Raw genomic sequence first — 12,750 nt, 5'->3', positions numbered from 1 at the left:
GATGATGTTTTTCCGACCTGCATGACGCTGGGGGAGATAAGAACTCTCGGATACGGAGTAGTATTGATGGGTGTCTAATTAGGGCAATGAAGAGGGAATTCATCCTCGCTGCAGCCTTTCAGGTCATGATCCCAATCATACACCCTTGTCTTTTTATTTTTATCTTCTTTTTTTTTTTTTTTTAATTTTGATTCTTGTTGATCAACTAGATGAGAGTGAGATAGACAGGCTATTTTTAGTTATTTCATATCTCCTACCCGATTAGATCAGCCGGCCCTCATCAGCTTGAACGAACTATCGTGTCAGGCTGTGATGAATCAATCAATCAATCATCTCTTCAGCTGTTCTTGCTTTGGACTTTTTTTTTTCCCCGATCATCATCATACAGGTCAACTCGGCTGTAGGCTACGTCAACGGTTTTTGTTTGTGGTTTCACCCTTCGTTCTCATCTCAGTGTGGATCCTGCAGTCTGCCTTGTCAGATCAACATACACTCTTTCTCTTTCCACATTCATTGATTGAAATTTACTGAGAGATTAATCCCGCACGATGATGATGCTATTCTTACCACTTTTTTGGTCAAGTGGGGGATAGATGGGGAATACCCTTCTTTCTAGGCAGCATTCACAAGGGGAGAGGGATAATCCCATCACATTCTAAAGTATTGTATCAATGCATTACTGTGATAGATATAACATTATCTCAAAACATCACAACTACAACACATATCATGAGCACGCATAAGAACCAATCAAATCCCATCAAGGAAAGCTCGTCAACTCAGTCATGCTCCTCCCTGACCTCGGGCGTAGAATGTAAACAACATAAACAGGGTACGTCTGCGTCGCGCGCATAGAGCGCTCCCGGTCCTTTCTCTCATGAATCGCATCGAGTGCCGCGTGCTTAAGGACGTCTTGCACTACATGAGTCACCTCAACAGTGCTTCTCTGCAGCTCATTATCCCGCAGCTTACGAAATCGTGTCTCAACGTCAACGAGGAAGCTGTTGGGAGTTTCGCCATCTCCAACATAAAGTGTGACTGTGCCGATCTGTTCGCGCGTCTGCTCTCTGGCCCCGCGGTAGCGGAAGGGGGTAGATCGAGTGGTGAGGCCGAAGCGTTGAATGGTGCCGTCCTCGGGCAGGAGATGAAGAACGTGGATCATGGCTCCAAAGTTGCCAATGACAAGGAGAACGGAAGGGGGACTAGTGGAGCGGGTGAATATGTTTTTGAGATGGGAAAGCATGGGTATGTGAGTTGAAGCATTTATATGGTCAAGTAACCTGGCGCTCAAGTGCAATGTTCTCTGGGGATGGTGATTGATGAGTATCTATGGAGGTGACTGATCCCTTATGGTAGATGTAGTCCAGTGCACCAGGCGGAGATTCCTCCAGTCAGAGACAAATTTGGAGGAGACAAGGATAAAGTAGCAAGGGAGGGCTCTTCTATATTGGAAAGCTAGGCAGGCAGTTTTTACTGTAGTATACAATAGTAGATTAGGCGACTATACTGAAATCCCGTAAAACTTACTGGAAGAGGAAATTCACAGGCCCTTATTGTACTGGAATAATATAAAATTGACCCCCCAGCATCAGTATAAACCAAACTAAAAGCCATTAAATTGACAGATAGTTTAATAATTGTATTTTCTTTTTCAGAGGCAGACTGTCTTGCCTGAGGAATACTTGCTTTTGCACGTGCCCCGGGAATCAGGCATCGGGAATCTGGACGAGTTTCTGCCTTGAACTTCCTTCTTGGACCGTCAGCTCAGTTTCATCATCATCCTTTTTCGAGTTTCGATCTTCTTTCCTGTTTCACCCTTGTCTGTCTCTGTGTGCGCGTGTGTGTTGTGTCTGATTGAGTCTGCATCCATCTCTCTTGTCCCTGGTCAGCGGCTGAGGATCGTCCTCTGCCGGCATCTTCCCCGGCGCTTGTTGGCGCCCGAGAATGTGTGCAACGACTTTCCCCCTCCAGACCGACTGCGCGCCGCGAGGCTGAATCGCAAGGCCGTCTGCCTTACTCTCTCTCACTCACTCACTCAACTCTCCCTCTCCCTCTCCCACCACAATCCCACACCCCCCTTTCCCTCATTTGCCTCTCTCTCTCTCTCCCTCCCCTTCCTCTGATCGCTCGTGTCCGCCTTTCTGCACGCAAATATTCCATTGCTGTGCCGTGCTGGACGTCATCCACTAACTCGTGCCCGATTCCTTCTTACTACCTCCCCCTCCTGGCCCTCCTCCACGCCCACTTCCCTCCCTGCGCCATTTCTGACTCGCCCTTCCCCGCGTTTCTTCAGCTTCTCCGTTAGCTGTGAGATTGGACCGGACCTTACCTTCCAACTCGACTAAGCCTTGCTCATCGCGTGGGATCTATTTTTGGTTCATCCTCTCGTCATGGCATCCCAGGACAACCTGCCCGACTCGGGGCAGTCGCCCGCTGGGATGAGGAGCCGCAGTATCAGTCCATATAATGATCCCTCCGCCGGTTTGACCTTGGATGTTTCCGTCGCAACCACTACAGCTCCTTATACCTCGACTTCCTACAACCCCTCCAATCCAGGCGCCTCTGATTCCTACAGCTATAACCCCACCGGTTATCTCTCCGCACCCTCCGCCGCGCAGACGCTGGCCCCGACCGATCACACATACTCCCACAGCCTTCAACTGCCACAATCCTTCGATGCTGGGTTGATGCCCCAGCTGGACCAGTCAACGGGCCTGTCCTTGCAGCAACAGCAGCAACAACAACAACAACAACAACAACAACAACAACAAGCGACAGACGAGAATTTCTCTAATCTGTTGAATTCGAACCCCGCAGATTTCGACTTTGCCCTCTATCAGAACCCTAGTCCGAACAGCACGGCCGCTCCGGACTACGACTCCCCGCTCCTGCTAGACCCCCAAGTTCACGGTCAGTCCCGACCGGGCAGTCAAGCGGTAAACCCCGCCGACCTCGTTAGCCAGATACCCTCTCCTCATCCTTCGGCTTCTCCGCAATTGTCCCCAATCTCCCCCCAGGACCATTACCAGCACTCATCTCCCGGGCCCATGTCGCCGCCCAACTCGACGCCGGGGACTTACTACACCCCGCAACATTCCCGCCATACTTCCTTGGACCCTGCCAGCGCCGCATACATGTCGGGCAATGTGCATACCGATTGGCAGGCAGTCATGGCCAACTCCGCCTTCCAGGGCCATCGACGGGCCCCATCTGAGGTGTCTGAGGTGTCATCCGCTGCCCCATCTCCCTACATGTCCCAGCATGAATCTTTCGATGGCGTGGAGAACAACCCCTCCCCACTCCTAGCGCCCCAGCATGACCCCGGTCTCTACGACAATGCACTGGGCATTGAATCTTTCACTTTGTCTGATGGTCAGCAACAGCACCACTCACAGGGCATCAGCCCCGCCCACAGTCCATATATCTCTCCGCAGTTGATGCCTCAACAGCCCACAGATATGATTCCCAACGTGCCGTACATCTCTGCTCCTGCGGGCAACACGCAGTATCCCACCCCACCGACCGATATGTACGGGGAGGGTATGATGGTCCAAGGAAACAGTGGCATGGGAGATATAGGTCAAGCATCGCAAATGGCGCCACCCTCTATCAACGTGGAATTCGCACCCCCGGCGAAGAATCTCAACCTCCCGCAGACGAAGCCCAGTGCGGACTTGGACTCTTTGAGTCCACCCGTTGCCATGCGTAAGTTGTCACTGCTCGGCCTGTTCTTTGCGGTCTCTCGGACAAAGCTAATTGTGAGCTTATAGGCTCTCGCATGCGTAGTAAGTCGGACCCATATGCCCACCCGGCTTCTCGCGCACGGTCATCATCTACTTCGACCAGCCTGGAGCCGTTTGTGCCTCCATCACCCCGGTCGCTGTCGCCTTTTGATACCATGAGGGGCCAGCCACATAGTAATCCCAGCTCCCGAGAGCCGTCTCCCTCGCGATCGGGTCGGCGACTGTCCACGTCGTCGATCGACAGTAGAAATTACATTCTCGGTCTTGCGGATCCTCAGAGGCCTGGGGGCAACCCCAACGACTCCAAACGTGTCCAGAAACACCCGGCCACGTTCCAGTGTCACCTGTGCCCCAAGCGCTTCACGCGAGCCTACAACCTACGATCTCATTTGCGTACCCATACGGACGAGCGGCCTTTTGTATGCACTGTCTGCGGAAAAGCTTTTGCGCGACAGCATGATCGAAAGCGTCACGAGGGGCTGCACTCGGGCGAAAAGAAGTTCGTCTGTCGCGGTGACCTCTCGCGTGGTGGACAGTGGGGATGTGGTCGGCGATTTGCGCGTGCGGATGCTCTGGGTCGTCATTTCCGTTCCGAAGCTGGTCGGATCTGTATCAAACCATTGTTGGATGAAGAGTCTCAAGAGCGGGAGCGCACGATGATGGATCAGCAACAGCACCTGCAGCCTATACCGCCTCCGTTGATGGTGCCAGGAATGGATGGCCAACATACCAGCAATTTCGTCCTCCCTGCTGCGTTGTTGGCCCAATACCCCGCGTTGCAGACCTTGCAGTGGGATCAAATCCCTGCCACCGCAGACGATCCCAGTGACATAGGAGGCCGCAGCAGTTTCGATGCCAGTTCCGGCGGAGAGTTTGGATTTGATGATGACGAATCCGGCCTCAGTAGTGTCTCTGGCATCAGCGGGAGCTACGGAGGCCCGAGTAACATGTACGATGTGAACAATTCGGGCCAGATGTTAGGAGTGAACCCTGCAGACTCTGGCTATCGAGAAGCCGATTGGAGAGCATGACAACGCGTGTCTCGGTGATGCTCGCTCCCCCTCCCATTATTTTCCTTCATTCTTAGCTCGGGTGCTATATCATTTCACCCAATTTTTCTTCTTCTTTCATTTCCCCATCTTTATCATTTAACAGGCGATATTTCTTTCCATTCTACCCGAAATCCGAGGCAACGGGTGCAGCAGGCTTCCTCATGATTTCGATTTCTCAATAGAACAGGGTTTTGGCGTTGAGATACAGGGAGACGGATTGGATTGGTGATTGATTGATTGATTGCCTCATGACGGCGGGTTTCACTTTCATTCAGACCTACCAGATTTTGATTTTTTTTTCTATTTCTTTTACTACTTTTCTTTCATTCTCGGCTGGTCTAACCTGACCACACATTATCATTATCTTGTTACGTGATTACGAAGAATCCTTAAACTTCATACCCATGGAAGATGCTCCCGGTTGTGTTTTCGTGTGCGAGGTTTAGGTTTTTATTTATTTATTTTCTATTTCGCTATTACCCAGGGAAAAGGGATGCAATCTTTGAATACGGATTATTAAGTCATTTTCGTCACATTAATTGTCCTACTTATAAGTGAGAGGTGACTTGTTTAAGCTCATGTAATTGACTGGTGCGCGGTACTGACATACTAACAAACAGAATACATATTAGTAAGTCCACTGTGATATCCACACTCCCAAGACAATAATAGTATTGTATACAGTTCTCTTCAAACAGTCCATATCCATCCATCTATCTATTCTAACTATCTCTATCTATTCAAATTACCCTAAAAATAAAAGCAAAGCTTGATCGCAGCCCCAGCCGAAGACAAACCTGCCCCCTATACGAGCGCTCATGCATAGATTGCAAGGCAATCCTCGCATACTAAAGGTAAGTATCAACAAGACTGACTGTTAGTTACTTAGCAGTACTAGATTTAAATATAAGCATGAGTTCAGCGTTGTCTGCCTTAACATTTTTTCTGATTACGGCATCTGGATCAAGACAGATGGATGTAGTAAATAGTAAACAGTAAGCGAGCTTGTACTAGTAAGGAGTTAGGTTTCAGTGGAGGGGATGGTGGGATATGACTACTACTAGGATGGACAGGTACTATTTTAGTAAGGATGTTATGTGCTACACTCTTAAGTTAAGTGAAGAAGGGAAGGACAGGGATGTAAGGTGAAGTATAGAGGACTAGAGCGGAGGAACATTTTGTACTCCTTTTGATACAAATGACATACTATACAAATACGTTGATGATGATGGATGATGGATGATAATGCATTCATAAATCCCCCATGCCGCAGGAAACGCCGAACAGCTGACCAGCTATCTCAAGTCCTTAATGGAACAGATAATAGATATTATTTTTCTTTTTAGCTCACTTTAAGAGGTGGGATGGGATTGGATAATCAGATTTCCGCTACAACCATAAAACGCTCACCGCACCAATTTCCCAATCTCCTCAATCCACTTAGCATGGAACTCTTCCTCGGTGAATCTCAACGCAGACTTCCTGGCGCGTAGCCGCATCGCGACCTTCTCTTCAACCGGAAGCGCAAGCGCCGCCTCGAACGAAGCAGCGAATTGCTCCTCCGTGGAGGCGCGGAATCCCGTGGCGCCATCGCCGAGGTCAATGACGATGTCTTCGCGGGGACCGCCGGAGTCGTGGACCACACTGATCAGACCGGCGGCTTGGTACTCGACGACGCAGATGCCGAAATGCTCGTTCCACATGGCGTTGACGCCGATGGAGGCCGTGGCGAGGTGCTCGAGGATGGTGGGCCAGCTGGCGTCGCAGATGAAGGTGGTTTGGTCGCGGATGCGGAGTTCGTGGGCTAGTAGCCGGAGGTTGTAGATGTGGGTTTCGTCGGGGCTGGCGTGACGGACAGAACCGATGAGGACGAGCTTGGGCTCGGTTTCGGGGTCGGCGTTCTGGTCGCGGCGCTCTTGGAGGAAGCGGGCGAAGGAGCGGAGGAGTAAGGGGTGGTTCTTCTCCGGGCGGAACTGGGCGATGTACAGGATAAGGGGCTGGCGGGTGCGTTCGGTCTCTGGGGACACGGTGATGGTGGACTCGAGTTCGGAGACAGCAGTGGGTGGGAAGATTACGGTGGGATCTTTGTGGGGGTTGGTTTGGCGGGAGGGACCCCAGATGGTGCGGATGTGCGCTGATGTCCAAGAGGAGTTGCACATGACGACATCGACGTGGCCGCCTACCCAGCCGTAGAGTTTGGCAAATGCGATCCAGTACTTCCGCTTGACCTGGCCCTTGAGACCCTTTCCGGCGCCGGAGTTGACGCCTTGCAGGCCGGTCTGGTCGTCGAGGGATTGGAGCATGTCGGTGGAGATGGTCGGGTAGTGCACGTAGGCGGCGGTTGGGACGGAGGGGAAGAGAAGCTTGCTGAAAGCGAGGGTGAATGCGTAGCCCATTGTGTCAACGAAGATATCCGGAACAAGGAGGTTGAATGCATCCCAGGCAACGATGAGAGAGCCCAGGGATTGGCCGAGCAGAGTCATGTAGGGGTACATGCTGCTAACGACATATTTGCGGGTAGTAAGGTAGAGGAGGACGACAGTCGGGGAGTGGAGTGTGATGTTGAAGCGGTTCTGAGGTCGTCAGTATGTGCATGAAAGACATGGGGGTGCTAAATGGAGTGGTACCTGGACCCGTTCCAGCATGGCTGCTTTGTTAACCTCATGGTCGCCGGTATAGATGGCACAGATGGCCTTGGGCCAGCGTTTCTGGGTTGCTCTCACGGCCTCCCAGAGAACGCGTTCACCACCGCCGCCTGCGTTACTGTAGGAAAGTGATCAGTAAGAGTTGCAGCGAGGGGGTTGCCGAGGGCATTACCAGAACGGATGAAAGAAGCCGATGATGCCATCCCATTCTTCATTGCGGTTGATGCCAGCGGTTCCGGAGCTGGAGCTGGAGGTATCGACCTTCTCCCAGTCCTCCTCATCACCAGAGTTAGTAGCAGAGGCGGTCTTTGTGCGGGTAGCGTGTTCTTCCTCGTCAGCGCGGACGCGCGAGATGATGTACTCGCGGCGAGAGCGGGTACGCTTCTGGACCAGCCAACCGACACCGCGGAGAACTAGGCGGAGAAGACTCAGGGGCAGCTGGGGGAGTAGCACACAGGTCGCCAGGAGGGCGAGCACGGTGAGGACCGACTTGAGGATGAGCAGCATCATGGCTAACGAGAGACAGCTGCGGACATGGCAGGTGGATGAGGAGCGGAAGAGAAGAAGAATGAAACTGGCCAGCGTGGAGGTTGAAGACGAAGCGAAGAAGCGGGTCGATCTCGAGATCCTTATCGATAGCTCGTATTGTATGGTACATTACATTACATACATGATATACTGACAGTATGGTCAATCATTGTCTTGTTCCTATCACCACGTGATATCGAACCTCCACGTGATGACATGTTTTCCACCCTCGGCGGCCTTTCAATTCATTCTGGTCTGATTCGATCAACTCGGCGCGGCATTGGTGAGGCATTGTCTCTTAATCCCATACTTCCACTATTCTATTCTTGTACATATTATATTTTTCCAACGCATACGTCCAGCCAACCCGCCAATCACTCAACATGCGGCCCTTCCGATTGTCGCATCCCGCACGCAAGACGGCGGCTTTCCAGCAGGTCCGGCATTTCCACCCAACCCGTCCAGCTCCCTTCATCAACGAAGCCCTCGAACTCTCCTCCGCCTTCCTCCATAATGTCCACGCTATTTCCGGTCTACCATGGGCCGTCTCCATCCCATTGAGTGCTCTGATCGTCCGAACAACCGTTGCTCTGCCGCTACAACTCTACAGCAAGATGCAAGCGAAACGAGAACGGGATGCGATACCACTTCTCCACGCGTGGAACCGATGCTTTAAAGAGAATTTGCAGAAATCAGAGGACTACACCCGCGAGGATCGCCTATTGCTCGCCAAAATGGACCCTACAAGGGCCCAAAAGCAACAACTCATGAAGCAATTCCTGGAAAGGAAACGAATCGTACACCGTCGCCTGGGCGTTCCCCGGTTCTGGAAGCCGCTGAACTTCCTCCAACTACCCATCTGGATCTCCATCATGGAGAGTCTCCGCGCCATGTCCGGCAATGATCGTGGTTTAGTGCCCTGGCTCCTATCGCGCCTTGAGCCCGAGTCCGCGGATCCCTCATCTGCCCTGCATCTTGCGGTCGAGCCCTCACTCGCCAATGAGGGTGCCCTTTGGTTCCCCGATCTTCTGGCCGGAGATCCTACCGGTATCCTGCCTTTGGCACTAACACTATCTATCCTGCTGAATATCCGAATGGGTTGGAAGGCCCAGCCTCTGAAGAACCTGGCCGATCTGCCCAAGGTAGAGATGTACAAGCAGCTTTCCTTGCGGGGAATTCGGATGTTTGTTCAGGTGCTGGCGTTAAATGTGGGATTGTCATCATATGTGTCGGAGATGCCTACCGCTTTGATGATCTACTGGCTCACCAGTACGAACGTTGCTACGTTGCAGACCTTACTCCTGGATCGGGTGCTTTTCCCGGTCAAGCCCCTGCCTGTATGGAAGAGGCACTACGTCATGTACAAAACACCAAAAAGCCTGGCGCCTCCGGCCAAGAAGTCATGAATTCAGGCTATGAAAATGATATGCAGACACATGAGAGTATGTGATACCAGGCTATAGCCGACTGGAACGGATCCAAAGGATACGAAAGACATGTCCGGTGATGCTGGGGCTCTGCTCAGTCATGAGTACTGAAACGCGCCTGAGGTATTTTCGCTTTTGAAGGCCTCACTTGTTTGTGAGGGAAACGCGTTGCGCTTTCTTCGATCAAAACTACCCGGGTGCAATCAGTTAATGGACATACATGTCCATGATTGAACACATTGTGCCATGGCCTGGCCTGACGGACCAGAGAAAGGGTGCTCGAGCACTGAGGGAGCTTGACGATCTCAGCGCAATTATGGCGTGGCGGACATATACCGCTTTGTACTATTATTAGAATCTCGATACCCCAAGAATAGCATCAATTACACTTGCAAAAGCAGGAGTTACACTAATGTAACGATCTATGTCATGTGTATCTCATTTCATGCTAATTAATGCATACTAAAGCAAGAGTAAGTTCCCCATCAGGCTCCGCGCGCGTAACGCCGGCTGTACTGCCAGTCCATTTAGTCAGGGTGAAAGAAAACCATAAAAGACAGGAAATGCCGTCAACCGTGTATGCATGTATCACGAACGGGCATCAAAGACAAAGAATAAGAAGTGGAAATGGGATCAAGCATGTTTTCTTGCGTCTCTCTTTTCTGTCTCTTTGGCGCCAATCGTAATAATGTCTTATGGTAAAAGTTATGGGTTTAAACTACAGCTTGGCCTTGACGCTCTCCTCGGATGCGCTGGCCTCTTCGTTGATGGTGACGGTGCGGTTGTCAGGGCCCTCGCCGAAGAAGATGACCTCGACAGTTACGTCGTCACTGAATGAAGTTAGCGGGATCTCAGTGAACGATAAAGTAGGGAAGAAGCATACCGGTATCTGCGGGAATAAGGACTGGGGAGAGTCAGCAAGGCGGAGACCATCTCCTTGTCCTTTCCACCCATGGCATTGCGCACAAGGTGAGTCGCAGCGTTTTGATCCTCAACGGTGAAGCGGCTGGCTGCTCCAGCGATGTCGTACTGCTGTTGGCGGATGGGACGACGTTGGCCTTCAGCGTCGGTCGCCTTGGGCCCCTCAACTGGCAGCTCAGACTTGTTGCCAAAGCTAAACCAGCTCTTCAGCCAGGCCTTGTTGCTGCCACTGGCGCCGAGCTGCTGCTGCTGCTCAACCCACTGGCCGACAAGACCGACAACCTCCTCGTTGCTCAACATCTCCCAGAGACCGTCGGTTGCAAGGACAAGGAAGTCACCGCTGCCGGGCTCCATCTTTGTGGTGGTGACAATCGGCTCGGCAGTCACGTAGGGAGGGGTCTTCAGCAGGGGATGGGGAGTGCGACCAAAGAACTGTCGCTTGATCTTGTCCTGGGTATCCCTGCTCCACTTGTAGAATGCATCTCCGAAAGAGCGACTCGGCTCGAGCTGTCCGAGAATCCGTCCGTTGCGCACAACGTTAGGCTCTCCAGGATGCTCCTCCCGTAGACGCTTCATCTCAGACGGAGTTCCACCAGTCTGGTCCTCAGAGAGAGGCGTTGCGGTCCATTTACCGTTCGCAGCACGACGACCCAGAACAGCTCTGGAGTCACCTGCGCAGGCGACCTTCAAATCCTTAGATTGAGAGTCGTAGAAAGCAAGAAGGGCGCAAGATCCGGAAAGAGCAGGCGCAAGCATCTCGGCTGCGACCCGGCGCGAGTTGGACTTGAGCACCTTGTCGACGCTGCTGTGCACAATATCGTCGTCCAAACGAGTGAACCCTTGCTTGATCGCGGCGTCAATGGCAGCGGACGAGGGCGTCAACAGAGAGGGGTCGGCAGCTGCGGCTTTGTAGGTGGTGTTCAATTCACGAGCGACGTAGGAGATGAGAACATTGCGCAACTTGGCAGATGTTGTCCAGCCTCTGTAAAACAATAGGTTAGTATGAGGAAGGAACTTGATCATATAGGATTCTGTAAACGCACGAATGACCATCAAACACCGCCCAGAACATCCAGTCACTCTTGGATTCGCCTTGATTGGCTGCCGCTACGGACGACGGCACCTCGATAATCTTTTCGGCATGATCATCCTCAATTGGAGAATTACTAGGCACCTGCACAATATCGTAGCGGACCACTCCCTTGCCCCGGTTCACCAGATATGACTCCTCGTTCTTCCTGAGCTTCTGTGTGGCTTGCTCTGGGGTCAACATTTCGAGAACTCGACGGTCGGAATCGTCCGTGTGCTTGGACAATGGCTGATCTCCGGAGATAGGGGCGGTAAAGAACTGGTCATTATCCACCAGCAGTGCACGTCGAGTGGCCTCCGCAGGGGCTTCAGCTTGTGCGCCAGCGGTCGAATACGAACGGAGTTGCGACGAGGTTGGGTTCAGACCCGCCGATGTCTGGCCGGTGCCCTGATAAGCGTACCAGGCGCCCGAGGCGACGGCGGTCGAAATGACAGCGATCGAGAAGTTCCGAAGATGCATCGACGACTGGAGGGGGGCGGGGAGATAAGAGGGGTGTTTGCCCGTGGAGGAAGCACGTAGACCGAGACTCCGACTGCTGGAGAAGGACACGGCGCACGGTTTCCTACCAGTGACCTTCCATGCTGGCACGCGACGGGCAGTACGAAGGGCTTGAAAAGCCGCACGACGCATTGGGCCGGCGGATAGAGGGTTGTATGTGAGCCGGGAGTGTCTTGGCTACTCTCCGTCTCTGGTTTCGGAGAACAACAAAAGCAAGTAGAAGATAAGCAAGTGAGAAACAGACGAGATGCGGTGGAGGCAAGCAACTACTTTCAACCACGGGATCTCGCCGCCATTGCGTCATGTGATACCGTGTATGTATTGTTTGTGACCTTACATACGGCGGCTTCCGAAAGGGGCTTAAGCAAAACTGACCCAGAACCCCGCTAAGCCTGTCTCGGCCGTGTCGTCATTCCCCGCGGGACTGCCCGATTCAATCATATTCTTTTGTTCTTTGACTCTTAGGCTTTCCTGTCAATATCTTTTCCGCGTCGCTGTCTGCGTGTGTGGCCCGTTGCGCCTAGTGATATCAGATCACTCTCGACTGCTTCTACAGATTCGAATATATTGTCGACTCCTGAATGTCCTCCCGTGCGCTCCGCAAGCTGCAAAAGCAGCGCGAACAAGAGCTGCAGCTGGCACAACTCGAACAAGAGAATGATGGCTCGAGCGATGAAGAGCCAGTGGTCCGGCCGTCGAAGCCGAAGCTCAATGCATTCGATTTGTTGAACTCGGTGGACGACGACGACGAAGATGAGCAGGAGTCCGAGATTGAAGCCGAGATCGAGGAACCTGAGCCGGTGACTCAATCTAAGGAGGAGGTTCCTGCACCTGCACCTGCACCTA

The 12,750-nt window shown here is 52.4% G+C and overlaps 5 protein-coding genes across 5 annotated transcripts; 2 read left to right on the top strand and 3 right to left on the bottom strand.

Annotated features, from left to right (window-relative positions):
* Window positions 1-747: 747 nt before the first annotated feature.
* BO79DRAFT_174549 (uncharacterized protein) lies at window positions 748-1,381 on the bottom strand. The gene has a single exon (XM_025679750.1). The coding sequence runs from the start codon at window positions 1,241-1,243 to the stop codon at window positions 761-763; it is 483 nt and encodes a 160-aa protein (XP_025538998.1). The 5' UTR covers window positions 1,244-1,381; the 3' UTR covers window positions 748-760.
* A 1,009-nt stretch (window positions 1,382-2,390) lies between these two features.
* Window positions 2,391-4,774, top strand: crzA (putative C2H2 transcription factor Crz1; the record flags this gene model as incomplete). The annotated part of the gene is made up of 2 exons (XM_025678585.1): window positions 2,391-3,705; window positions 3,771-4,774. The coding sequence occupies 2 exons, from the start codon at window positions 2,391-2,393 to the stop codon at window positions 4,772-4,774; spliced, it is 2,319 nt and encodes a 772-aa protein (XP_025538997.1).
* Window positions 4,775-6,050: 1,276 nt separating this feature from the next.
* Window positions 6,051-8,004, bottom strand: BO79DRAFT_196284 (alpha-1,2-mannosyltransferase ALG11). The gene is made up of 3 exons (XM_025681192.1): window positions 7,613-8,004; window positions 7,423-7,558; window positions 6,051-7,368 (listed from the first exon to the last, which is right to left on the bottom strand). The coding sequence occupies exons 1-3, from the start codon at window positions 7,948-7,950 to the stop codon at window positions 6,202-6,204; spliced, it is 1,641 nt and encodes a 546-aa protein (XP_025538996.1). The 5' UTR covers window positions 7,951-8,004; the 3' UTR covers window positions 6,051-6,201.
* A 281-nt stretch (window positions 8,005-8,285) lies between these two features.
* BO79DRAFT_196282 (putative mitochondrial export translocase Oxa2) lies at window positions 8,286-9,665 on the top strand. The gene has a single exon (XM_025681191.1). The coding sequence runs from the start codon at window positions 8,352-8,354 to the stop codon at window positions 9,372-9,374; it is 1,023 nt and encodes a 340-aa protein (XP_025538995.1). The 5' UTR covers window positions 8,286-8,351; the 3' UTR covers window positions 9,375-9,665.
* Window positions 9,666-9,826: 161 nt separating this feature from the next.
* Window positions 9,827-12,121, bottom strand: ptcF (type 2C protein phosphatase ptcF). The gene is made up of 3 exons (XM_025681190.1): window positions 11,360-12,121; window positions 10,279-11,298; window positions 9,827-10,225 (listed from the first exon to the last, which is right to left on the bottom strand). Exons 1-3 carry the CDS (start codon window positions 12,034-12,036, stop codon window positions 10,114-10,116), a joined length of 1,809 nt encoding a protein of 602 aa, XP_025538994.1. The 5' UTR covers window positions 12,037-12,121; the 3' UTR covers window positions 9,827-10,113.
* Between the last annotated feature and the right edge of the window lie 629 nt (window positions 12,122-12,750).

Source organism: Aspergillus costaricaensis (assembly GCF_003184835.1).
Source record: "Aspergillus costaricaensis CBS 115574 unplaced genomic scaffold BO79scaffold_18, whole genome shotgun sequence".
In the NCBI taxonomy this organism is placed as follows: domain Eukaryota; kingdom Fungi; phylum Ascomycota; class Eurotiomycetes; order Eurotiales; family Aspergillaceae; genus Aspergillus; species Aspergillus costaricensis.
Note: the sequence above shows the minus strand (reverse complement) of the source record. Positions and strands in the feature narration are given on the sequence as shown.